The sequence below is a fragment of the Alligator mississippiensis genome, chromosome 11, assembly GCF_030867095.1.
Source record: "Alligator mississippiensis isolate rAllMis1 chromosome 11, rAllMis1, whole genome shotgun sequence".
Taxonomy (NCBI): Eukaryota; Metazoa; Chordata; order Crocodylia; family Alligatoridae; genus Alligator; species Alligator mississippiensis.
Window position 1 is genome coordinate 6,194,974 of NC_081834.1, and position 27,716 is coordinate 6,222,689.

At 48.4% G+C, this 27,716-nt stretch overlaps 1 protein-coding gene and 1 long non-coding RNA gene across 3 annotated transcripts in view; one reads left to right on the forward strand and one right to left on the reverse strand.

The window, feature by feature from the left end:
• The window catches only part of LOC132243965 (uncharacterized), a 38,580-nt gene extending 17,727 nt beyond the window's left edge, over positions 1-20,853 (reverse strand). The window contains exons 1-4 of one of the 2 annotated variants that reach the window (XR_009455529.1): positions 20,619-20,853; positions 6,234-6,284; positions 5,924-6,087; positions 884-992 (exon numbers count right to left, since the gene is read on the reverse strand). This is a non-coding gene — a long non-coding RNA (uncharacterized LOC132243965). Of the gene's footprint in view, positions 1-854; positions 993-5,923; positions 6,088-6,233; positions 6,285-20,618 lie in introns of both variants that reach the window. The other variant, XR_009455530.1, reaches the window with a different exon arrangement.
• Positions 20,854-21,306: 453 nt separating this feature from the next.
• On the forward strand, positions 21,307-24,036 carry LOC102561800 (actin, cytoplasmic type 5). The gene has a single exon (XM_006275114.4). The coding sequence runs from the start codon at positions 21,662-21,664 to the stop codon at positions 22,790-22,792; it is 1,131 nt and encodes a 376-aa protein (XP_006275176.2). The 5' UTR covers positions 21,307-21,661; the 3' UTR covers positions 22,793-24,036.
• Positions 24,037-27,716: the final 3,680 nt, after the last annotated feature.

Genomic DNA, 27,716 nt, shown 5'->3' on the forward strand with positions numbered 1-27,716 from the left:
CATTTTACACCAGCACCTTGCCCAATTTGACTCATAACTGTTCCACAACACGGTGGTTAAATCACCACTGGTGCCTTAAACTCCCTCTGAACCGGCACTCCCAGGCCTGCTGCCACTGGTGGGGCTGCACCAGTGGTAGTAATTTGCTGGGGCAGAGGGGAGAAGGTCTTTACCAAACCCCCCAGCGTAGGCAAGACAATGAAACACAACACTACAGCATCAGGGGAATGGCACAGTCATGGTCTGTTTAAAGAAATGGGCGCTCTAATGCCCATTACTCAATGGCGTTGTAAAAGCAGTAGTGATACTACATCACTTTTCAACACAAGTCCATGCAAGGAGAGGGTCCATCTAAACTTGGTTTAACTTGGTCCACGCTCTCTGGGGAAGCCATATTCTCTAAAGCAGGAGGTTGAAACGTTTCTTCTGAAAGTTTTGCACAGAAAAGAGGTGAGTTTTGTCCCTATGTGAGCCTGTTCTTCTACCTTCCTCCTCCTTCAAGAGCTGTCCTTTCTCTGCCCATCCTTCTGCAGGTGTTCGATGCATTTATCCAACGCTGGGATCACCATGACTGCTATGTAAGCGAACCCCTTGACGTTCCCAAGCGTCTGGGAAACTGGAAGCCTTCAATCCCGGCCCCAAATACAGGAGACAAAGGGGTGGAGCAGAAAGGCTTGAGGAAGAATAGAAGGAAAGGGGAAGCACAGCTGCCATCATTTTATAGGGTAATTAAATACCCTATGTGGCAGGAATACAGTTAGACCAGCAAATCAATCCCCATTCAAGGGCCAGTTATAGTTACCTCCCAAGAGAGGATGCGTCCAATATCAAATGGATACTGTTCTTGATCTTACCTAATAGCTCACTTGAATCAGGTGCTCACCTAAGGTTTGTGAGTGATCTGCTGACTTTCCTCTGCATGTCTGTGCTGAACAGAGTCCTTAGTGTTCTCCAGGGCTACCGATACCATTTCGAGGGAGAGAAAGAGCTGGCTGTAAAGACAAAGGAGCATTGTCAGAAGCAAAGCCACTTGTTAAAACACCCAATGGACATAAGGACACTAATATTGTGCATGTAATAAATACCACAGCTGAATAAGTCACATTATTTAATTTTGGAAGAGGCCCTCTACAGTGACATTTGGGAACATGCAAATGAGTCACATTTAGTTTTACTAATTGATGGATTTTTATGGGATGGTTTGGATAGGGGTGACCCTGCCCCTGGCAGGGGGTTGGACTACATGACCCCTGAGGGTCCCTTCCAGCCCCACTTCTCTCTGATCTGTCATATTGTTTAAATTGCAGCAATAATCGTCTTATTGGATTTGATCCCCTACCTACAAAGTCATAGCGCAAAATTCACATCAGTAGAGTTAATCTGGATTTACACAGAGGGACCAAAAGCTGAATTTGGCCCATATACCTTTGAAGCAGGCAGTATGTGTCTTTTTATTGTAAGATTCCCATGTTAAGTTATCAGCTCCCAAGAGTCCTTTGAACGTATCCATGATCCACGAGCTGGACTCCCAGGGACCACCAACAAGCTCTCCTTTTCTGCAAATTCCCACCTCCTCCTTCCAGATTTTGTTTTGGCAGCATCCTAAGCAACATGCATATTTTCAGGCATTTGAAAACAGCACTAATTTTCAGTGTTTTGGGGTCCAGTTGTGAGTGTGAACATTCCCCTGACTTGAGCAGAAACTCACCTGGTTTTATACCCGATTCACACCGCGTGAGAGAGGTGAGTGGCTTTTCTGCAGGCACATGTCGAGGCAGTGACGGGGTGGGAATAGATCCCATGTCTCTTAAACGTTGAGTTTCCTACCAGCCCAATTCTGCGAGCTCTTCTGTTCAGAGGGACTACTCACACAGGGCAGGAGTCTATGCAGAAGCAAGACCTAGTACCACCAGCAGGACGGTGCCACTGCCAGGACAGCTGGCTTTTTCCACCCCACCCTGCAGTTGACCGCTGGGGTGGGTGCCCCGGTCACCCCATCCTAGCCACACCGCTCTTCTCAGGGCAGAGGAAAAATTTTGCACCCTTTGCCAGCCCTTTTGTTTGAACGGGGAGAAACACGGCCTCGAACGCCCGTGGGAGGGCGAGCTGCAGATCAAACCACTGCCCGCGATGTAACTTCATCTTCCCAGCAGAGCGTGAACCTACAGCCAAGCTATTAAAAGTTCTTGGGTGAGAGGATGCGCTTTGCCTTTAAAAGATGCGAGACATGCACAACTGGGGAGAGATGAGGCTAAAATGTCTTTAACTGGTTTTATCCTGGGCTGCTCTGGCGGCTGGAAACTAGAGGGCTTCCCTGTGGGGTCCAGCTCGGCCGGAGGGCTCAGCAGCGTTGCTGTGCAGAGATCTACTGCCTTCTGGCGCCGGCATGTCCAAAGCTGGCTATGGAGCCTCCATCTCCCATGCCTAGCCCTGGGGATCCTCCCCAAGCCAGGCCAGGGGCTTTGGGGTCAGCTTGGCACCACTCTGGCCCTTCTACCCGACCCAAGGGCCAGAACAGGATCTCACCCCTTGTTTGCATCTTGAGGGAAGAAAATCCTAACAAAAGAAGCAGATCTAAAAGCAAGCCTCTTTGCTCTCCAGCCTGGGTTACACAAGACATCCCAGACCTGCAGTGCTCTTTTCTGGCCTTAAAAATCCAGCACAGCGCCTCTTTTCAAGACACAGAGCACAACGATTGGCCCCTTCCTTTTCTCGCCATGGGCCTCTCATCTCAGCAAGAGCCCAGTTGCCCAGCCACCAGGATGAAATACGAGCTCCCACAATACCATTCCACCACAGCCTCTATTTCACCGAGGGAAAAAACCCCAATTCATTTCAATTGTTAAATGACATTATTGCCAATTATTTTTTACTGCTGTCATTTAGGCGTGACAAAGCACTCAGCTTCTCCAGCGCCGGTTTTGGAAAATGAGCTTGTTTCTTTGCTTATGTCCTCCTTGCTCTTAAGAAGGAAACCACGTGGCATCTTACAATGTATTCATTACCAATACGGGCAAAAAACCGAGGATGTTCCATTGTTGCCATCGGGTTTCAATCACTTCAAAGGGGAGGAGACACAGGCACCCTTTTCAGCTCATATTCATCAGCTTGATTGAATTAAGCCTGGAAAAGACTCTGATTGATGGTAAGTGCACTGCCATGCTTTTCCCATAAAATGGGGTTTTAAAAAAATATTGAACTCGCATCGGTGTGAAATGCTTTTTGGGTTTGAGGCTCAGACAAAAGAATGAGATACAATAATTATTCACAGCTTTAAAATTATTACTGGAGGAAGCGAAGGTATGGCAGTAAAACTCCAACAAGTCATCAAAACATATATGTGATAGCCAAGTCCTCCAGCTGCCCACCGCTCCGTCTGCTTCAAGATATAAAGGGAAAGGTACCAGAGCACCTTGTTTTATTATACCAAAGGTGCAGTGACTGCACCACGGTGGCTGAATACATTAAGAAACGAACCGACAAAGAATTCTGCAATTGGTTAAATACTAAATATCAAGGGGAACAGCTAAATTAAGAGATTAGGGGATGACAATATTGGTGCAACACATCTTCTGCCATGCTCTGGATACAAAGTGACAATAGAAAGTCTATCACACTACAGATACGCTCCCAGGGGACCCATGAAACTAGGGCTGAGTAGTTCAGCTTCCTATACTTTGCTTTCTGTCACAAATATGCAGCAGTTACTACCGCTGGAGATGTTAACCTGTCATCTGCTCCTGTCTTTTTTATCTGCTTTGTATTTATAGAATATCTCCCTCCCCTCCCAAATCCTGACAGCGCTATTCTTTTTGTCATGAAAGCAAATCTTAATTAAAACTGCATTCAAAGACAAATTGTGCTCTGAATAGCTTCCCGGTGAGAAGAGATCTTATTTCTTCACTTCACATGGTACAATTAATAATCGCTGCTTAAACACCATCAATTCATACCGCTCTTTATTAATCCACGCCGAGTACATTCTCTGCCCCTAAACCTTCGGATTGCAAGGCAGTCAACAGGGCCAGGCTCTAGTCCCACTCCGGACCAGGGAACAATGAGTGGACAAAGGCTGTCCTCTGAACCTGCGAAGATGTGGCAGCAGGACATGTGTTAGGTCACCAGGGGGTGCGTCTACACGTGCGCATTTACTGCGTAGTAACCCAACTTACTGCACAGTATGGGTGCATGTCTACACGTGCACACCTGTACTGCACAGTAAATACGGTGACTTACACCGACTTGAGTGCAGGCATCATGCAGGTATCAAATTTATACCCGATTAGTTGCTGCGCAGTAACACACGTGTAGACACATTACTGTGCAGTAACCCAGGGGTCTCCCTGCTGGGCCTGCCCAGCCACCAGGGGGCCAGCCTGAGCCCAGCCCCAGGGCTCCTGGCTTCAATTTGGGACTAAAGTTAGTGCCAAGGGCTGGCAGGTGTGTGGCCAGAGGCTGGAGCTCCCCCCAGTGGCCACAGGGGCACATAGCAGGCTGCTCTGACCTGGGACTAAATTCTGTTCCAGGTCACCTGCACGTGTAGATGCCGGCCTAGTCCCATTGTGCAGTAAATTTAAGCCAGCGTAAATGCACATGTAGATGCCGGCCTAGTCCCATTGTGCAGTAAATTTAAGCCAGCGTAAATGCACATGTAGATGCCGGCCTAGTCCCATTGTGCAGTAAATTTAAGCCAGTGTAAATGCACATGTAGACACGCCCAGTCAGTATATCACTGGAGCAAACGCAAGTCAGACTTCCTCAAGAAGTCAGCTTTCAAGACATGACTGTTCTGGTTGCTAGAAGTAACTGTGAAGATGACTATGAATTAGCACATATCACTAATGGAGCGGAAAGGATTGATTCAACTCATTTTTACTATTTATTTTATAGGAAAGCTTTGGGGTCGTAACTGAGATCAACTCCCCATTGTGCTAGGAGCTGTATAGACGCACGCTACGGACAAACACCACATTTATACTGGGGTAAATTGGGCATTAGCTTGCTATCTGCGGGGGCTGCTTCTTCTCTCATTTTTCACTGAGGGAAGCCAGTAGCACCATCACTGAACTCAACAGTCAAATGGGTGTGAGAATAGGGTAAAATGGGAATTAGGCCCATAGAAATCTCTGTTCTGTCCAAGGAACAAGCTCTCTTGCTCCTAATTTTCTGGCTCCATCCTCTCCAAGGTCTATTACTACAATATGAATTATTCTTTTTGCCTCCCCTTCAATCCTAGATGACCCATTGAACCTGGTGAGAGGTTTTCCTGGTATTTCATCTAAATCTGCTCTGCCGCAGTTGAAACCCATTGCTTCACCTCCCACTCTCCGCAGCAAGGGAGAACAGTTTCTCTCCCTCTCCTTTTATAGAGCCTTTCTAGTATATCACATCCCACCTTTAGCATTTTCACTCCTGCAGACATCATTTTACAGGTGAAGGAGAGACAGAAATAAAATGACTTGTTGGGAGTCTCTCGAACAGCCAGGGCCTGAATCCAAATGGCTGATCGCTACATACCCCTTGTGCGGTGGTGACAGAAATAAAGCAGCATAACCGTGCCGCATGATTTGTTAACCAGCTTTCGGAGGCGGAGGAGGGAGGTCTACATTATTCACCTCTTGAAAATTAACGCCCAGCTTAGTTAAAACCTTTCCTTGCTCTTGCTTTCAATTTGAACAAAGATGACGCAGGAAGAGCGCTCCGAGATTCCGCCTCATCACCGACTCCTCCGCAAGAGGAAATAACGAGCCGTGCATTAGGAGATAGCAAGCGCTTGCATCTTTCTCCCATTAACGCCACATTGCTCCTGGAGGATGCACGCACCGATTCATCACACACAATCAATACCTTCCCTTACGCCTAAGGAGGATGAGTGCCTGTGTGCATACTTTGAGATGAGCTTGAGTGGAGAAGGGCAGCTCACCTGAGCTCAGGTCAGAGTCTGGCCTGAAGTTGTTTCCAAAGCTTCAATGTCGGTCCCAAGATCTTCCCGTTAGACGGCAGGGTGCCAGGACCACAGGACGACTTCGGAGGCTAGAGGGCTCTTTCACCAAACAGACATAGATGTCACTGGGCTGGAAGTTGAAGCTAGACAAATAAAAACTTGCATCTTAAATCCATTTTCTGTTGGCAGGAGTAACTAACCATTGGAACATGATACACCCTGGCGATCTTCAAAAAATGTCTTGACACCCATCTGACTGGGGTCATCTGATCCCAGTGGTCTTTCTTACCCAAGTGCAGGGGGGGCTGGACCCGATGATCTGTAAGGTCCCTTCCAGCTCCTAAAAATTATGAAACAGCTTGTTAAGGGCTATAGCGTACTCTTGATCACTGGAAATGTTTAAGTTGAGACTGGGTTTCCTTCTAAGAGATATGTTCTTGTTCAGCTCCAACTTAGAGGTGGGCTGGGTGAGGGCTCATTAAGGCCTGTGTACATAGATACAAGGTCAGATAATAAGAGAAGAGAAGACCTGCCTAGCTTTGTATCTACCTCACGAACTATTCAAGTCTTGGGTCAAAGACTGAAGCTGAGTTGTTCTCACTCCAAAGTGAAGAACTTTAAGGTGAAGAGAAAGCACCACTGAGAGATGAACCCAGGCTACAGAACAATACACGGGTTATGTTGTTCTAATTTTATCTTAATACACATACACCGTCATCATCAGATCTCCTTTTAAATACAGCTGCAGTGGAGCTGTCACATGCTTTGGCCACGAGTGGCAAAAACCTGAGCCTAGCAGCATATTGAGCTAGGATGGTTGAGTCCCACCAGTTTCTGTAGTTAATGGCATACAAGGGAGTGATGTGGCTGGTAGCATGTCCAGCCACCTGAGACATCCCAACGTGTGACCACCTGCCTGTTTGCAAGCGGGTGATTGGGGCAGTCCTTGGCATAAGTCCATAGCAAGGTGCAAGCTCACGCCTCTGGAACCACAGCAAGAAGCCTTACCCTGCTAACCCTGCACTGCGCACCCACCGACCGGGTTTCCATCGACTTTAAAAGGCGCGTGCTTGGGCAAACATAAAACTCCTTCCTTCTTAGAGTTTCCATAGGCATATGAGGTAGTCCTTACTTTGAAAACAGGGAATTGGTAAACTTTCAAGACAGAAGACAGACTTTAAGCCCAACATCTGTATTTAATTTTAATCACTGCCTTTGGTTGGAGAAGCCCAGGGTTTCATACTTCATATGCCACCAGAAATCTCCGGTTAAATCAAATGAAATTGGAAGGCACCTTGCCAACTCTTTATGAAGACATCAAGCAACAGTTCAGTGGCTAATTTCAGTCCAAGGCATGAATCCACAGAGTATCTGCACCCCTATAATTGCTACCACGAGGCTGGTGAATCAACAATGCAGCCAAATCTTGGGAGAAGGTTTATAGTCTGGACAGAGGAAGGACGTGTTCACTGCCACCACTCAGCCAGTGCTTCCCACCTTCCATGCCCGTTACTCAAACCTTCCCATAAATGTTTCTCCTGCTGGCATAATGCCTAGGAGGAGCACCCATAAACAGACTCCAAGCCACCCCAAACTCCTTGATAAGCTTCCCTTTGACTCGCCAGAGATGCCAATAAAAAAATCACACTTTGCTAAATCCACAGTCTTCTAGGCTAGTTACAGACATTCAAAAAGCTCAAGGTGGAATCGATTTAAGTTGCAGCGTAGTTGAGATTGGTCGTGAACGGACACATTCGCCCTTCGCGGGAAGAGGGTACAAATTGTAGCCTGGGTTCCACCATTTTTAAACCAGCCTATGTGTGCCGAACTTCTGTCTGCGGTGAGAATAGACTGGTTTCTGATCACGTAGACCAGTAACAGTGTAATGTCTGCACCTGGCCTTATATAGCCTGGGACCTCTCTAGCACGAGGAATGTCTTTTCATTATGTATATCCAGTGCAGGGACCCTGACGGAGACTGTATTGATCTGAGGTACTTAAATGGCTCCCATCACTGCCATATCTGAACACCTCGCAATCACAAGGCACTTCATACTGCCCCTTTGCGGGAAGGAAGTTCCACCACCCCGTTTTACAGAGGGGGAAGTGAGGCACAGAAAGGCTAAGTGACTTGCCCATGGTAATACAGAGCCAAGAACTGCCCCCGTCCACCCCACACCTCTCCCAGCCCAGACTGACACACCAACCTCTAGGGCATCCTTCATCTAGGTGTTGCCCCAATACAGAGGGCAGCAGCAGTCACCACCAGTGCCTGCGCTGCCCGTGTTGTGCAGCTAAAGAACTGGAGTCTTCAGACCCAGCTGCATCCCCTACCCCTATTTCTAAAGGGGACCGCATGACATGTAAAGGAAACGCAGGCTGCTATCTGTGTGCATGCAAATCAGCAATGCAAACAAGCCCTGGCAGCATGTACTGAGGGTGTACACGCTGGCAAGAAGGGGCCCCCAGGTGAAGCAAACCCCCCATAAGCCCAAGACAGCCAGGAAAATACTGTCACTTTGACTGCATCTCTCTCACCAGCCCAGCTGCCCCAGATTAGAATTTGCAAGAGATGGGGAGACATGGCTAAGCTGTGCTGAGGTCTCTTGGCATGATTTAGGTTGAAAATCATTGCTATTCAGCTTTCCCCGCCTGACACAGGTAATTAGATAACCGGGCACCATAACCTGTCATTTCCTATGAGCATATTTTAAGGTGGCCTTTCTTATTTGACCTTTAATATCTGCCATGGCTCTATTTGTTCTGTGCTCCTTCGATGGATTTATTTTTAAAGATCGGACATATGCTTGCTAGGCCTGGGGCTATGATGCCAGAAAGGAGACATGTCATTATTCCTTCAGTGGAAAACTACATGTACAAAGGGAGGAGAAGAGAGTCCCAGCAAACTTTTATAGTGTATTTTCAGTTGTAAAGATCTTGCATAAGGGGCTGCAATTCCAATAATTTCATGTACAAGGCTAAATCTGAAGAGGTCTTGACAGAGGAGGGTGAAGGATGGATAATTTTAGGACTAATTACATTTGCAGCTGGACATGCAAAGCTCATGAATCAGGGCACTGGGTAAACCTGGGCATGGGAAGCCTTCCTTCCTCACCCCATCTCGTGCAGCCTGACACCACGGGCCGCCTGCACTACGGTCTTCCTGCATTATGGTCCCCAGCTTCTGGGCTCTGCTGGTTGCCCCATGGGGTTGGGAAGGATTTTTTTCCCCCTCCTACTGCTATATCTGTCGGCAGTGGGGAGTTCACCTTCCTCAGAAGATGTCTTGCACCCAAGGCTGGGGATTTTTGACTGGAGGATTTTGACTGGGGTGTGCCAATAGCCAAGCTGGGACTTAAGTGCGGATATATTGCTGACTACAGGATGTTGCCCCTTCACTCGGGGTCACACCAATTATCATATTTGGGGTCAGGAAGGAATTTTAACCTCTGGTCAGACTGGTATGGATTGGGAGGGGGCATGTGTCGGCTTGATCCCAGACAACCAGGACAGGTGCTCAGAGATGCTGCTCCCAACTTCCACTCTGGGTCAGCCCTAGTGCAGATGGAGAAACAGAAGCCGAGTTTCCACACAGTATCATGGTTTTAGGATGTGGTTTCATCCCAGATGGGAATGAACTCCAGGTTGGGAATCCTGAAAAAGCTTCATGCCTGGGATGTCAGAGCAAAACAGTTCAACCTTTTTGACCCAATTTTCATTGCATCAGTTGGGGCAAGGAAGAAGGCAGAGGTGGAGGTGAAGTGTCTCCGGAGACTGCAAGAGGATGCAGCACAAAGGGAAATGGGGAACAAAATGCTACAAGCAAAAATCAAATTCCCAGCGTTACACTGAGCTGCTCCAGGACTGTTGTAAACCCGCAGTGTCCAACCAGACCCCATTTCGGGAACAGTTTCCATTCCCACAAGATGCATTTTGGAGTGAGAAAAGTTTCAGCAGAGTTTTCGTAACCGGCTCTGCCCAGTATGTCCCTGCCCACGGAGGAAGGGGGGTGAGGGCTGTTGGTGTCCCAGTCACAAACCAGCGATGGAGACAAGAGACCAGGCTGCAGGCCCAGAGCTGGATCTAATATAATAGGCCTTGTGGTTACGTGACTTCTCCTCGGGTGCAATACGATCAAAGCAGCAACATATTCCTTTCAGGCAGGCTGTTGGGCCTGGCGCTGCAGACCTGCATGCTCTTTGAAGCAAACTAGCTCTTTTATATTCTTACTCACTCTCTTTTCACTTAGAAATTGGAGACCCTTGACAGGTACCCCCTTTACGCCCCTTCTGCAGAAGAGCAGGAGAAGCCAGGCTGGAGAACCCTGCAGCGCCTTTTCTGCCGTGCAGACCTCTGAGCAGGACCAAGGGAAAAGCCAAGGAAGGGAAAGGCTTGGGGGTGACGTTTAACACCGTGCCTGCTCTGCCTTTCTTACTTTCATCTGCCTCTCCTGCCTCAGAGGGCACAACCCAAAGGGTACATTCATACTATTTGTGCCCCACTCCCTAGCACACTGCTCCCAAACGTGCCCTAGCCATCTACTCTCACCCGATAGAGGCCAAACCCAGCTCCTGTGGGCTACCGCCACCCCCATTTCTCAAGCATGCCAAGGAGAGAGATCTCAAGAAGAGCAATTGTCGGGGGGAGGGGGATACCTTCAGGGTTGGGTATGTGCAGAGTGGGTGCCCTGGGTAACAGCACAGACCTCCCCAAAGTGACATTGATATTCTGATGCTGCCAAGCAGTCCTTGGAGCGATGGGATCGAGGGGGGAAAACACCCCTGCACACACACGGAGAAGCAAGCATAACGGTAACAGCAGCTATGAAAATAATCCTCCAGCTGGAAGAAGATCCTGTGCAATTACATGTCGATCAGCGGCTCCATTCCTTTGTGGTGACGCAGATCGGTCGGTGCCTCTGGACACGCACACGGGTCTGCCGCTCCACCAGCCCCTGAACATACGTAAGAGTTCCCCGGACAGCTCAGAAGAGCAATCAAAGAGGGAAACGTGGGTCGTTTACTGTATTGTCTCATCTACAAAAGGAAAGCTGTAGGGAGCCAACTGATTGAAGAGTTCCTTAATATCATCCATAAAGATTTTAAATGATAAACATCACTGCGTCGCCATTATTTCTGTGAAGAGAAGCAGTCTGTCTTAGGAATGAGATATGAGACGTCACCCTGAGGGCTCGTGGTTTCTTTGAGCCGATTGCCCATTTTAAAGGCTGCAGCCTCCGATAAACCCCCTTGAAAATGGCAAGTGGTATTTGAAAGTGGCATACTACATACAATAAAGGAAATGTGTATTTAAATAAAATGCTGATTTAAATTTTTTAGTAAGGATTATTAAATATTTATATAGCTATCTTAAGTTAAAAAAAACCCCAACCAAACAGATTCTGTGCTGAGGTGCCAAAGGATCTTCTCACTGAAACGGCAGCCTGGTTTAGGCATCTGGTCCAGCTCTAATGCCGGGAGTTCAAGCCTCGCTCCTAACTCATAAAGAAGGCTGATCCCAGTTGACCCAGCTGTCAGTGGGCGCACCTGGTCATTCAGACTGGGGAGTCAAAGGTGGATGGATGTGATGCTGGATACATCACTCCCCAGTGTGCCATTAGCTAGAGAAGCTGGTGCCACCTTGGTCCAATGCGCCATTAGGCTCAGAGGCGTGGAGGATGGTCACAACAGCACCGCTACGGAGGTGGCAGGGCCTGCCTCTCCTTGCCTGGTACACGCGACTGCCCACCACCTTCTGCAGCAGCATTGGCGAGATGCTCCCAACGGCCTCGCAGCCCCCGGGACCTGCAGAAGCTCCCAGGAATGGAAAGAACAGCTCTTGTGCTTCTCCGTGCGGGCACCCATTGCAAGGAACAGGCAAGAGAGGAACAGGACTTCCAGCTCACTCTCCAGGCTCCTATAGCAAGGACCTGGGGGACAAAAGCAGGGACAGCCTCCCACCCCAATGGCCAACCTCTACGGGACAGGGAAAGAAGAAGATCTATATTTTACCGCAGGGATGGATGCATGAAGGTATTGGATAAAACAGCCCCTACATTTACAAGAGACCGCAGAGGGCTTTGAGATCTTTCTGGATGAAGGGCACGATGTAAATTGTAAGGCCATTCTCATTAGATCCCTGCTTTCTCACATGTCATGAGCACTCAAGCTTCAACAGACAAAACTCCCCATAAGCTCCCTCCACTATCGGATAAGTCAAGGGGCAGCCTGACTTCGCTGGGTGAGGCAGCTTGTGATTGAGGGACTTATAAACTAATTGCACTTCATTTTCAAGTCTCATCAGATTCACCAGTGAATATTCCCTTATCAAATCTCACTAAATGTTAAAAGACGCCCTTGAAGTCCCCTCACACATGACCGCGCTCAGCTGCTGACAGATTCGTTTTTCCTCTCACTGTCATCATTTCACCAGTGACACAAAGACCCTGCTGTTTAAGAATAAGCAGGGATTTTTAACCACATAAAGCTTATATTTATTACACTAGCATCTGGGAGGTCCCGGGTCTAGCTGATAGCGTTCAGTCTACGCAACTGAGAAGCACATAACCCTACTCTGGAAAACATCAGCAACTGGATGCTGTGATGGTCTGATTAGTGTCTGTTAAGTCACAAGCAAATGAACTTCCCTATGTCATAGGATCATAGGACAATGGGGGCTGGAAGGGAGCTCAGGAGGTCACATCTAGTCCAACTGCCTGCTCAAAGCAGGACCAACCCCAACTAAGATCATCCCAGCCAGGGCTTTGTCCAGCCGGGTCTTAAAAACCTCCAAGGATGGAGACTCTGGGTAACCCATTCCAGTGCTTCCCCACCCTCCTTACGAGAAAGTTTTTCCTAATATCCAACCTCAACTTCCCTTGCTGCAACTTGATCCCATTGCTCCTTGTTCTGTCATCTGCCCCCACTGAGAACAGCCCAGCTCCATCCTCTTCGCAACCCCTGCAGGGAGCTGAATTATGTAACATTGATTCTTCCACTGCCCTTGCCACCGTATCCGAATGCCCCCCTGACTTGTAACCTTACACTGCCCCTGGAGGGTAAGGGTGATCCAATATTCCCATTTTACAGATGAGGACCTGAGACACCAACAAGTAAAGCAATTTCTCAAGGGCACCCAGGGCATTTGTGGGAGAACAGGGAACAACATCTGGTTCCCAAGCTGACGCTAACCACTGAATCGTGCTTCCTCTGTGTAGAATGACTGCTGCCAGCGGAGCCTGAGCCTGCAGGTTTGGAACGAGTGCAGAAAAGCAGCCATAGCCATGCTGAGCAGCGCAGGCAGGGTTTGGCCACTTTTGCTTTTCCATTTCTTCCATCCCTATTTTACTCTTTCCCTGGCACTTTTCCCTCCGGTGCTGGCAGCCGAACACGTTAATCCTCAGGAATGGGAGGAGGTAGAGCGTGCTTTCACTTGCGGCTCTGTTCTGTAGCCAGGTTATGCTTCAGTTTGCCCTATATTCTTAATAAACCACTGCGTTTTGCCAAAGCAGCTTCTCTCCAAGGCTCCCAGGGCGCTACACGACCAGCATCCCTGACCAGCCTGCATGCATCACTCCCATTTCACAGATAGGGACACCGAGGTTCAGAGAGGTTAAAGCACGGCAAGGGAAAGGCACTTCGCAAGTCAGTGGTAAAGTCTGGGATAAAACCCGTGCCTTCAGTAATCTCCTGCCTTGGGAGGTGCCACAAAGCTATTAGACAGATGGGGACCAGCTTAAGCTCAGCGGGTTGACACTGACAGCCCTGCAGATTCCAGCAATAAACTCCTGTGTATCCTGGTTAAACCCTGCTCAAAGCAGAGCATCAAGGAAAAGTGGATTTTAATAACACCGCCAGGTTCCCAGGAGCGTAAGATGGACTGTATTTTATTAAGCTTCCTTTCTGCAAAGCTCATCTTTAATCCCAGGTGCTGTGAAGAGCAGGGTGCCTTCAAAGGCTGGGGAGTGCTGTCTGGGGGAGGAAATGTCTTATTGATCTTATTTATTCACAGAAGGGCAGTAACATCTACAAAGCCACCTATTGCTATGAAAGAAAAAACTGCCTGGCCTCACAGAGAGAGCAGGAAGGCAAGTCGCATCCAAAATAAGCCAAGGCCACAGCAGCGCTTGGACAGGGCCTTCTAACCGCAGGCACCTGTTTCTGGGGAGCCTGGCCTGACTTTCACAAGTGCTGGGAACCCCGCTTCCAACAGCGTGTCCACAGCCTGGACCAAATTCAGCAGAAAGCAGGGTAGCACTGCACCTTATAGGCTAATTAAGTCAGGGCTGTATAGCATGAGCTTTGGTAAGCATCAGACGCTGCGCCTTCTGCCTGACTGCAGGCAAACACGGCTGACTACCTCTGTGCTCACAGGATTTGCTGTTTGCCCAGGGAGAGCCCAGCACTGCAGGATGTTGCTGCCATGCCACCTGCAACCCCCTCAGTGCTTCAGGAGACAAAGCCCCCTCACCTCCCTTCCCCATTTCTGCCCAGGTGGGATGGGGACAAAAGGTGCTCTCTGGGAATGATTGTGAACCATCTAGGGGTGACATGGGGCTTTTGAGCTTATCTGTGCCTCGGGGCTGCCGAGGCCAGCCTCGGTGGGAGGCCACAGTGGCATGCATTCCCAACCCCAGGCAACAGCGTGATCCCTCAGCAAGGCCTGGACACCGACTGCTTTTGGGGACATCCCCCACTACAGTGACTGGCTCGCTCGCTTCCCACCGAAACCCTGTTAAAGGCCGCTGAATGATTGCATCTGCAGCCCGGTGGAGTGCACTGACCTGCCAGGGATACCCGTCAGGAAAAGCCACTGAACTGTTGCTTGATGTCTTCATAAAGAGTTGGCACGGTGCCTTCCAATTTCACTTGTGCAGCGGGGTCCTTGCACAGCCGGGAACCCTCCTGTTGGCCCAGGGGGTCTATTCCTCCCAGCCAAGCTGCCCTGACTCGCCGCCTTGCCCCTCCAAGTTTTACCCGGCAAGGTCAGTCATCCGATCAGGAGGGGAAGGGGGGGAAGTCTGAGGAGACTGGATGAAATACTTGGCAGGCACCATATCATCAGGCCTTTTGCAATATCAAGCACCCCTGTGAAACCAGAAGATGCCACTGCGCCCCCTTCACTGATGGAGACACCAAGGCCTAGAGCGGGGAAGACACCTATCCAGGGTTTTGGTGCAAATCTGCAGTAAATAGGGGACTAGGACTACCTGGCCCTGGGTTTGACCCCAGAAAGGAAGAGGAGGGATTGAAGGGGACAGAGAACAGAGCAGCCAGAGGTGAGGAGAAAGAGAGAGCAGCTGACAGGAGTGCTGTTAGCAACCCTTCTCCGGGTCCTGCATGAACTTGCTGCCTCCTTGTCTCATCTGCTGGTCAGGGGGTGTTGCACGTGGAGGAGAGCCTGCCCCAGGCCTTGGTTGCTGGGGCTGCCTCTTGTTCACAGGGAAGAGACCCTGGAGGCCTCTGGTGCAAAACCCAAGGGGCCATGGTGGCAACCCTCCTCCTTGCACAACCCTCAGCTGGCAGCAGCCGGAGGGTGTCTACGGAGAGTCCCTCTCTGGTGCCTTGGCAGTGGGGAGCTCCCCAGAGAGCCCAACATGCTGGGTGCCCTATTGCCCTGCAGCCTGGGAGCCATCGAGCTGCTCTCCGGGGGAACTCCACATGGAGGGCGTCTAGGGCAATGGGGCCGACTGGGGCACATGCAGGCCTCGCATGATACAGAACTGGTCTCAGCCCAGTAAAGGAAACAGCTCCAGCCCTTCTGCACAGAGCTATGCAAGAGCAGTAGCAGCACAGACAGACACCTGGCCCTGGCGTTCACAATCCCCGCTCCGTGCTGCCTTCAGCTCAGCCGTTCCCCTCCTACGCCCCACAGCGCTGCGCTGCATGGCGCTCCTGCCGCATTTTGTCAGTCATTTGCCAGATGAAAGGCAGGCGTCTTGCCCCAGGACTTGATTCTGTTAGTATTGATGCACATCTCGGGAAGGTTTCTCACCCACAAGCAGAAGGATTAAGCTTAACCCAAGAGCTACTGCTGCAAAAGCACCAGAGATGCCCACCGTAGGGTGACAACGCAGCCGCCTGGCTATGGCGTCACTGCAGTGAGAAGCTTGCGACACTAGTGGGAAGATAGCAAAATCCTTGGAGGAAGGTAGAAGACTGTCTCTCTGCATAGCCCCTAAAGTGGCTCAAGGGGCATCTCTCTGGCCCGGAGGATTTATGTGGCCTGCTCAAAGTCAGGGAGGGAGTCGGAGCCACACTGCCAATGCACCCTCACCCCAACTAAGCCATCAGACTGCATGCCCAGTGTCCATCAGGTCTGTACGGGCTTTCAGTGTATGAAAGGGATCACTGCCTGCAGCTCTGTCTACTGCAGGATGGGACAGAACAAGGAGCAATGGGTTCAAGTTGCAGCAAGGGAAGTTGAGGTTAAATATCAGGAAAAACTCTCTCACTAGGAGGGTAGTAAAGCACTGGAACAGGCTCCCCAGAGAGGTGGTGGACTCTCCACCCTTGAAGGTTTTTAAGACCTGGCTAGACAAAGCCCTGGCCGGGACGATCTAGTTGGGGCTGGTCCTGCTTTGAGCAGGGGCTTGGACTAGGTGATCTCCTGGGGTCCCTTCCAACCCTCATTTTCTAGGCTTCTATGACCGAGGTGGATAATCCAGTCAGTCCTTTCCAGTCTCATTGCAAGAGCACTGAAAAGATGTTGACAGGTGCTGCACTAGCACTGACACTGCTTTGCACAAGCACTGACACTGCTTTGCACAAGCACTGACACTGCTTTGCACAAGCACTGACACTGCTTTGCACAACTGAGGCTAGTGGAAACAGGTGCTGAATGCTAGCTCCATCTCCGCACCAGCCTGCAAAGCTGGAGAATCCCTGCCAGCTCAACTCCCTGCAGCGCAGATCAGACCAGCCCTACAAGGATTTTGTAGGAATAGTTCATCTGCTGAGGATGGAAGCCCACAGAGAGATGATTTTGTGATGAAGCAATTGCTCCTGAAGGAGATTGCAGGATGATCCTCCCATGAGATTAATTTGTGGAGAGAGAATGATGAACGTCTGAGGAAAAAGGGGCAAGCTTCATCCTAACATGCATTCCCTTTAGCAAGCAGAATTAGATTTGTATATAAATTATGTAAATGAAATTATCTGAGCCATCTTTGGTTGCTTTGGCTTGAGAGAGCAGCTTCTGGAAAGGATCAAGCTGAAGGTTGCAGATTTATAAAGCAGTTTCTTGATCAATTTTAAATTCTAAAGCATTATTAGCCTTCTCATGCCATTGTCCAGTAGAGGGAAGCTGGGACTTAGGAGGCAAACAGCAGCTAAATGGAAGTTTGCAGTGAAACCAGCCCTGGGCACTGGTGGCGTTGCTTGCCAATACCTTACTTCAGCGAAGAAGGGGTTTTGGTTTTATGTCTCAAAGAGAGAAAAGGAAAGAGGAAGAGAGAAGGGAAGAGAAGACAAAGACCTGGAAAACAGAAGACAATTAGAGCCAAGCGCCAAAATATGGACCCTGGAATCCACACCAGGGGTAGGCAATTATTTTGGGTGGAGGGCCGCTTACTGAGTTTTGGCAAGCCATCGAGGGCCACATGAGAGGCAGACAGGGGCAGATGAATATTAATTTTCTAAATTTTTTAGGGGCCCTGCAGGCTGGCGGGCCACATCCTGCCCACGAGCTGCATTTTGCCCACCCCGATCCACACCCTGCTTCTGAGTTGATCCAAAAACAAAAGTGCCTGTTGACAAGCTAAAGCACGTGCAAGTTGAGGACAAGATAGTAGAGGTCCCATACAGAAAGCAAGGCCTTTCCAGCATCATATCTAAACCAGCTTGAACACTGTCTCTTCACCATTTTTCCTAGTTAAAAGGGTATCAGAGTGACCTTGAAGGAAGAGCAGCAGGATAAAGGACGTCTTCAGATGGGAGAGAAAGCAGTTCCATTAGCGTACCGGTGGTGACCAAGCCTGTGAATTAAAAAGCCCGCTGGTTTCCCTAGTACATTCAATAGCTGTACAGAATTATTCTGATCTCTGAGAATCTTTTACAGAACAAGGGTCTGAGCCTGTGGCTGCAAACACCCTCCAAAGTGAGACAGGGGTCCTGGGGTGGAAAGTGGGGGAATGGTATGGAAGAAGTTCAGCAACACTGTTATAGAGGGTCCTCATGACATCAATGTCTCCAGGATTAGTCTAGCATGTAGAAACAGACTATTAATACTCCAGTTAACCCATAGGCAGAGCTATTTTCATGCAAGAGATGCAAGGAGCTCTGCAATGATCTCGTTTTTCACTTGAAAGAGGTCAGGGAGGTGGAAAGATGTGGGATTTTAGCAGTAGGCAAAACATAACGCCATGAACATTGATTTGTATTCAAACCGTGGGACTGTATTCATAGGGGGAAATGGATTTGGGGGCTGTATTAATGGAACTCAGTACTCGAGGCATCTCTGGCACCTGTTTTTCTACCATGTGATGGAGAGCAGCTAATTTGTGGACGGACTTGCACAGAACCCAGTGACGGCTGTGGCGCGCTGAGTGGCTCCCCACACCAAGCTAGGGGAATAGTAGAGATGCTGGAGGGTAGGGCTCAGATTCAGAGTGGCCTGGACAAAGCGGAGGATTGGGCCAAAAGAAATCTCATGAGGGTCATCAAGGACCAGTGCAAAGTCCTACAATCCCATGCACCGGTGCAGGCTGGGGGCCGACTGGCTGGGCTGCAGCTCTGCAGAAAAGGACCTGGGGGTGACAGTGGACAATAATCTAAATAGGAGCCAGCAGTGTACCAAGGCTAATGGCATCCTGGGCTGCATTAGTAGGAGTGTTACCAGCAGATGGAGAGAAGTGATTCTTCCCCCTCTATTCAGCACTGGGAAGGCCACACCTGGAGTCCTGTGTCCAGTTTTGGGCCCCCCACTACAGAAAGGATGTGAACAAATTGGAGAGAGTCCAGCGGAGGGCAACAAAAATGGTTCAGGGGCTGGGGCATGTGACTTATAAGGAGAGGCTGAGGGAGCTGGGCTTATTTAATCTGCAGAAGAGAAAACTGAGGGGTGATTTAATAGCAGCCTTCAAGTACCTGAAGTGGGGTTTGAAAGAGGACAGAGCTGGATGGTTCCCAGTGGTGGCAGATGACAGAACAAGGAGCAATGGACTCAAGTTGCAGCAAGGGAAGTTTAGTTGAGATATTAGGAAGAATTCTCTCACTAGGAGGGCAGTAAAACACTGGAACAGGTTACCCAGAGAGGTGATGCACCCTCCATCCTTGGAGGTTTTCAAGACCCAGGTAGACAAAGCTTTGGCTGGGATGACATAGTTGGGGCTGGCCCTGCTTTGAGCAGGGGGCTGGACTAGATGCGACCTCCTGAGGGCCCTCCCAACTCTAACTTTCTATGATTCAGTTGCAGGATTGGAATAAAAAAAAATCTTTATTTTCTTGCACTACAGGGCATCCTTTCTGAGAGAACTTAACTGCAATCCCAGATCTCACTCATCTGCTGGGTATGGGACGTTCACAAATTAGGAATAACAGAAGGTTTCCAGAGGGAAACATTAGCAGATTGTATCAAACAACACTGTAAAATGGTTTACCTTCATGCCCGATTTTCCATATGTCCATTATGCTTTGATGAGAGAACCGCTCCTGCAATTCCACCTTTTTGAGATCCCCCAGAGATTGTGGGACAGTAGCAGCAGCTCTTGCTGCAGCCCTTTGCAATGCTCCTCATCCTGGATTTGGCAAGACTTTGCTAAAACGCAGGACTGATTTTGTTCTCCTACAGTTTGCCCCTGTGCGTCTCAAAGGGCTTTGTAGAGAAGAATAGAATATCAGTGTCCATTTTAGAGAAAGCAAATGGAGAAGAAGTGACTTCCCGGTTTCACCCAGAGGACCCGCAGCAGAGCCAGGTCTCCAGGCTAATCCACTAACCATTAAGCATTGCTGCTGCCTTGTCAGCTGGCTAGTCCTGCCTGCTAGCTGGAGGAGGTGAATCAAGCCTTCCTCTCCCCACTGCTAGGAGCACGTCAGGCAGAATCAGCATTGTGAGCTGCCGAACGGGGAAGCTTTTTATACGTGCCTTTGTGCAGAAACACAATTCAGTCCACTGCTGTCCATAAACACATCCCTAATTCTACTCCTGCCAGGGATCCCTTGGGAGCTACCCCCAGTGGTAAAGGTAAGGGTGATCTAGTACAAGCACTGTTAGGAGTAGGTTAGTGTATGGTTCTCCCCCAAGCAACAGGCACCCCACAGGCACTTCTCCTACAGGCCTGGATACATTTCCCCCTTCACCCAAGAGCTATTCCCCTTCAGGTCAAGGAAACTACCACAAGCTGCCTTCAGCTGGCCACTGCTCTCTGCATCACCTCAAATCTTGCCTTCGAGGATTGTAAACAGGTGATCTGCTTTTCCCCCAGCTCTGCCCAGCCAGCTACCAGATGGCTGCAACCTTTCAGGCTCTCAAACACCATCTTCCAAATAATTAATCAAAACAGTCCTGCTCAAAGCATTTAATTTGGGGTGGAGTGATATGAATTCTCTCTCATAATAAAAATAAAGTCCTGTGGAGCAACTCATGGATGCTTATTAGTACAGCCACTTGACTATGCAGTCAGCCATACAGGGAAACTAATAGGAACTGATGGGAAAAATACTTGATGAGGACTTACCTGTTTCAGTAAAGGTACAAGGTCTAGTGATTGGATTGATCTGCCATTTCTAGGATAAAAACGTAACTAAAAACAAACTGCGTAGAAAATAAGACTGCCAACCCTCCCCAAAGTTTTTCCATCTTTATTGCTGTCAGTCATAGCAGCTTGTCCTATGCCCTGCTTGCTTTCACTCCAGCTGGGAGATGCAGCAGGGATACACCCAGTCTTTCCAACTGTTGCTCATTTGCAAAGAAGAGCCCTGGTGCTGGATGAATTATCAGTGTCTGATGCTCTAATGAGGAAGGGTTTTTGCACAGTGCCTCCCTCTAAGACTCACCTGTAAAGTTCTTTTAGTGGAAAGTGCTCTGTAAACACTAGGTATTAACATGGACCATAGAAAACCTTGCTCCATATTTCCAGCTCTTGCTCATCTTTTATAACAGTAGCTTGAGATGACCTCCATCTCCCTCATACAGCTTGCTTCAGGGAAGCAAGCAGATAATAGCACCCACCCTCCAGGAACAAAAAGCCCATCATAATCAGCAGGTTTTGACCTCTGGAAAGTCACAGCAGAAAGATCTCTGGAGATTCTCCACAGCCATTTTCAATGAAAGGAAACAATGGGGTTGGGAAAGTCTAATCTACCTTCATTTAAGGGCTTAATGTGTGCAACCTAGAAGAGGGGAAATGCCCACTGCCACTGCAGCTCTTTCCTTACAGCGCCAGGTAGTGCCACAGCGTTGCACTCATTTGCACCATACCTCTGACAGGATCCCTGCAGAGGGGGAAATGCCCTGGTGGAAGCCAGAGTTGCAGATTGCATTGCCTCTGTGCATCTCCCTAATGCAAGCCAGCTGCAGCCAACAGAGTAGCTGCTGCCCTGGGTGAGACATCAGTGAACCAATAGGATCCCAGAAGATTCCCGTGGCTACTCCAATCAGGTGCAGAGACAGGATACGGGTGGAGCTAGAACCCCCTTAAATAGGCTGTGGGGCATGCTAGGGCATGCTATCCAGCTGGTAGGGCATCTTTTTTGTCTTCACTCTCCCAGGTAACCCACTATGGCTGAAGAAGAGATTGCAGCGCTGGTGGTTGACAATGGCTCTGGTATGTGTAAAGCTGGCTTTGCAGGGGATGATGCTCCCCGGGCTGTGTTCCCTTCCATCGTGGGGCGCCCCAGGCACCAGGGGGTCATGGTGGGGATGGGCCACAAGGACAGCTATGTGGGAGATGAAGCCCAGAGCAAGCGAGGCATTCTGACCCTGAAGTACCCTATTGAGCATGGGATTGTCACCAACTGGGATGACATGGAGAAGATCTGGCATCATACCTTCTACAATGAGCTTCGAGTGGCCCCTGAGGAGCACCCAATCCTGCTCACAGAGGCTCCCCTGAACCCAAAGGCTAATAGGGAGAAGATGACTCAGATTATGTTTGAAACCTTCAATGCCCCAGCTATGTATGTGGCTATCCAGGCTGTGTTGTCCCTGTATGCCTCTGGCCGTACCACTGGCATTGTCATGGACTCTGGGGATGGCGTCACCCACACCGTGCCCATCTACGAGGGCTATGCCTTGCCACATGCTATCCTGCGTCTGGACTTGGCAGGCCGTGACCTGACTGACTACCTCATGAAGATCCTGACGGAGAGAGGCTATAGCTTCACCACCACAGCCGAGAGGGAGATTGTGAGGGACATCAAGGAAAAACTGTGCTATGTGGCTATGGACTTTGATGTGGAGATGACCACAGCTGCATCCTCTTGCTCCCTGGAGAGGAGCTATGAGCTGCCTGATGGCCAAGTCATCACTATTGGGAATGAGCGGTTCAGGTGTCCAGAGGCCATGTTCCAGCCCTCCTTCCTGGGCATGGAGTCCTGTGGCATCCACGAGACCACTTTCAACTCCATCATGAAGTGTGACGTGGACATCCGAAAAGACCTGTATGCCAACACAGTGCTGTCTGGGGGCACCACCATGTACCCGGGCATTGCTGACCGTATGAGGAAGGAGATCTGCACCTTGGCACCTGCCACCATGAAAATCAAGATAGTTGCTCCACCAGAGCGTAAATATTCAGTCTGGATTGGAGGATCAATCCTGGCCTCTCTGTCCACCTTCCAGCAGATGTGGATCAGCAAGGAGGAGTATGATGAAGCTGGCCCTGCTATTGTCCACCGTAAATGCTTCTAAATGAGCTGCCTAGGAATATGACTACAACACGAGTCCTCTAAAGACAATCCTTTGTCCTCAGCTGCTGAGACTGGTAGTGGAGCTATCTGGATGCTGGCTTTATAGAACCCAGCTCAGGGTCCTGCTTGTCCCAGGTAGTAGACATCACAACTTATGTACCCCAAGTAAGGGGAAGGGGCTACAGTCTGGTGGCTTTTTGGGTATCAAATAGCAGCTGGGGGGCAGGGGTAGATATTCCAACTAGTTCTTCTTCAAACTATGAAAGGCTCCCAAGTCTTGAGCTGGGTTTCAGGTGTCTGGGGAGGGTTTACAACTTGCACAGAGCAGCACTGGCTTGTCTCGGTGAAGTTCCATGGAACTGAAGAGGTAAGCATCCAGGATGCTGAGTGGGATGGGGAGGGAAAACCTATGGAGGCTCAGGGTGACTTTGGCTGTGGCCTGAGTCCCATGTCATACCCTTTGGCATTGTATATTATGCTGCAATGATTCGGGCAGCATGGAAATGGCTCTTGCATAGCTGAGCTCCTTATTTCCCTGTTTAACTTCTTCTCCATGGGGAGGAGTGCTGTAGCCAACTTCTAGCTACCCTCTTCTTGGTCCTAAACCCCCCCCCCCCCCCCCAAATGCCTACTACTGTAAATCCAAGTAGCAGAGCTGCCTCAGTACCTTCCTGTTTTTAGCCCCCCTCTCCTCTCCTACTGATTGGGATCAGCTGGTGAGGTCACTGCATGCATCTGAACAAAAGACCACCATTAATCTCAATTTTTGTCAGGTTCTCATTTGAGGACAGTTAAGAATATCTGCAGATGAGAAGCCCATTTCTACTTGTGTATTAATCATGTAATCATCCTGTAAATGCCTGCTGGTTGGAATGAAATTCTTGCTGTTTAGCCACTAAACATTGTTTAACTTCTTCTTTCTTTACACTTCCCATGTAGCTGGTCTAAAAGCCTTCAGTCCCCCTTGGACTACAAAGTTAACCTGCCTGCTATGAACCATGTGACCTATCTTTTTCAGGGGAAAACTGATGGATCCATAGTGATCCCTTTCAAATATGGGGGTTCTGTCAAACCTGTGTTGGAACCACTTTCTAGAATAAAAATTCTGCTGGCTACTAAAGCTTGAGCATGTAGTTTGCAGTGGTCTCCCTAGGAGCCAAATAGCATGATGGGGTGGGGAACTGCATCACAACAACCTCTCTGAATGGGGCTGGCTTTCATGTGTAGGACTGTAGTCTAGGAAGCTCCTAATCCCAGACCCAACCTAGACTTCAATGAATAGGGCCAGGGCCACTATCTTTGTAATATATGTTACAAGGATAGTGGCCCTATTCATTGAAGTCTAGGTTGGGTCTGGGACTAAAAAAAAACGTATATTGGTGCAATGCTGACTATTCTCTGGACAGTACTCTCTCTGGGAGCAGGAGAGATGCCTCAGCAGCTCCTGACTAAAACTTGGCCTTCTTGACTGCCTTTCTGCTTGACTCTCTTGTAACTTGGCTGCATGCACAACTATGTAATGGTCCTAGAAACTTCTTGCATCTGGTAGTAACTTCCCTGTGCAAAGCACTTTACCTGTTTACTTGGAGTAGGCTTACTGATGAAGATTGGATGCAGTCACAAAACTGAATGGATGAAGTGTGCCATGAGACCTCCTCCAGACTGGCAGCTTGGTGCTTCTTGATTTATCGTTTCACTTTTTCTCCTAGCTCTAAAAAGCATCTGGCCTTAACCACAGGTAGCACCCTAGACTGGTCCTACTGACAACAGCATGATGTTTGGGGAGTCAGGCAGCCCTATTGAATCCAGCAGAACAAAGACTTGGTAATTGGGTATGTGTATAATTATTTTTATTTTTTTTTTTTTTTATTTTGATGTAAAGGTGGTGTGGGGAAGGAAAAGAACAAGTTTTGCCTACTAATCTATTAATTTTACCCAAAGAAATTCTGCCTTCTTACTAATAACATGACATCTGATTTAAAGCCACTTCATGACCCTGCACTACATAGCATTATCCCATCTGTTGTTATCCTAGGTACTCTGATTTCTGGCTACTAATGGTAAAAAGGGACACTACACACCTATAGCAATAGCAGGATGTGCTCACTAGTGTGAAGTACAGCCTCTCTCTGCATCACTCCTGCCCCAGTTGGCTTTACAACCCTATATGTTCAAGTTGTTCTCCACCTCCCATATTGAGAAGGAAAAAAATCTGTCTGTTGTGCAGATGTGGACGTCTGTCTGGTTTCCAAAGCAATGTTAAACTTCCATAGCATGGAGAACTCCAGCTGAATGGAAGTCATAGTATTGCTAGTATCCTTGCAGCTTTCTAAGCTGCTTGCATTGAGCTTTCTTCAGTGAAAAAATGTCATGCTTTTACTCTTTAATCCAACAAATGATCAACTGCTATGTGCTGTTTCTAGTACTCTTACCTTAATACTATAATACTCTCAATCTGAAAGAACTAGGTGAAAAGAGAGGTTTCCCACTTCTAAGAATCAGAATCTTTCAGTGCCATAACTGTAATGCTTCAATAACTACTTACTAGCCACTATCCTTTTGTGAACTAAGGAGTAGTGAGCCTCCATCCATAGGCTGATTGTGACTTGGAACAAACTCCCCTGCAGACATGGATGATGGCAATGTAAATCGGAGCTTTCCAAACTGTGTGCCACGACACATTAGTGTGTCGGCGGCAGTGTGTAGGTGTGTCGCGCGAAATGCAGAAAATGTTGCGGAAGGGCACCGCGGAGCTCCCTTACTTGCGTCTGCTTCCCTTGGCCCCTCTGGAACTGAAATTACTGTGTCGCAAAATGATGCATGTCTAAAGTGTGTCACCAACATGAAAAGTTTGGAAAGCTCTGATGTAAACAGTAGCAGAAGAGACTCTATGCCCTCCCCTTCCTCTCCCCACACACTACAACTAGATGCATATCCAGTACTTGATTGGAGAGAAAAAAGAAAGAGCCTAGAGAGACCTCACTTGCAATACATAGAGAAGATGAAGGTGACTGAGGGAGCTTTCCTAGTGCTTTTCTTCATTGATCCACTTTCTTTGTGTTTTTTAGCTAGTGCGTAGTAGCTTGCTGTAAGCCATCCTAGTTTTATGGTGAAATAAACCCAGCCATAGGTAGCACATACAGTGCTCTTGCCGAAGGAACCTGTCAGTTAAACTGCAGTACCTGTAAAAATCCTAGCAGAGATTGCTAGCAAGCTGCATTTCATGCCAGTTGCCCCACTTGGGAGACATGTAAAGAAACTATAACAACCTTCATGGCTACGAAGGCAAAGCTTCCTACACTGTGTAGGACACTTCCCACTGCTATGTATGTTGAGAAGAATCCTGTTGTTTCATAAGGCCAATCAGTGCAAAAAGAACAAGGCCTGAAGATGCATTATTCATAGAGAAGCTTAAATATTTCAGTGAGAAGAAGGAAAAAATATTCTGATTTATTATCTTTGCTCCATCCCTTAACATGAATATTTGTGCTTTGAGAGGGCAGAAGCAGAGTATCCTCACTCCATATACTGGATCTCTCCTAATGTGTTACAGAAACTCATGTAGAGATTTTGTTACCCAGTTAGACCATCTGGAGGGAGAGTTAAGTTGTCTCCTTGTTTCAAGGAGGACTTTATTCTTCCCTTATGTGTGGTGGGAGACTGGGCAGAGCTGATGGATGGCTTGGTTTAGACTGCAGTAGTTTCTGCCCCGACTCTCTTTTTTTTCCAAGGCACCAAGTAAAGGAGAGTATACAAAAGACAGATGTGAAAAGGTGGTCTCTTCTGTCCGTCCACATGCACAAAGCTCACTAGAGTGTCTTTCTTTGAGAGTTTCTCTTCTTTTGGCAAGCTATCTGACCTGCAGAAACAAAGCAGCTGAAATTTTGTTAGTGCTCATGCCAGCAGCATCAGGCTGCACGATAATCATGTATTACAATATTTGAAGGAATCCAGTCGGAACACCAAGAGGAAATGACAAGTCAGCTAGTTAGAAAAACCTGCCTGCTGAGCTGAGTGAGGCATAAGTTCTACCCTGCAGTGGCACAATTGTCATGTTTAATTGTATTAACTGTAATGAGGGAGAAGGCTGGTTCTGGTGTACAGATACACTGCTGCCATCAGCTGGTAAAAGGCAAACATGAATGGGAGGAATTACCCATTACAGAAGTGTAGTGAGAGGATATGCTGAAAGCACCCTGCAGCCTAATCTGCATACGGTGCCATTGTTCTGCTATATTCATGGTGCAGAATAACTACAGTAGAAGAAGTATAACAAATGAGCTATTTTGATGTAGTAGAAAGCTGGACACACTATACATATATTTAAAATGCAATGTGAATCAGGCCTTTTGAGTTCAGTAGGACACCAAAGGCTAGTCACTAAAGCAATGCATTCACATCTACATATACCCAAGACCCAGCCCTGGGAAATGCTCAGTCTGTTTCCATGTCATAAAGCATAGGTCTTCCCATAGAGATTTCCTAGGTCCTGCACTGTCTAATGCCACCACTCCTTCCCCTCTTTTGCAACCGAGACCAGTATAACTAGCCAGGGAGGATCCAAGCCCATAAGTGCCATTAGGATTTGACATGTCAGTGCTAGAACCGTGTGGGCATAGGGAGATCTAGGATTTTGGAAAGGGGGTGCAGATGATGTGGTGCATCTTCACATACAACACACTTTCTCCAGTTAAAGAGAAACTAGAAACTTTACTAATATGCTGTGGGGCTAGTGCGATATTATTCAGTTTAAAATAAAAGCAAAAACAAGTATAACTACTGGAGTGTGTGCTACTTTGCTGGATTGTCTATTCAATTAAAAAACACAACAAGCTAGGCAAAAATAGTCAAAGGATATTGGGTCATTACTCCTGTAGTCATTACAATTACAATGTACATTGCTTTTAGATCATGTGTCTTGGCAG

Bases quoted from the DNA above. Each gene is read 5' to 3' on its own strand.
- LOC102561800 (XM_006275114.4), top strand. From the start codon at position 21,662: ATGGCTGAAGAAGAGATTGCAGCGCTGGTGGTTGACAATGGCTCTGGT.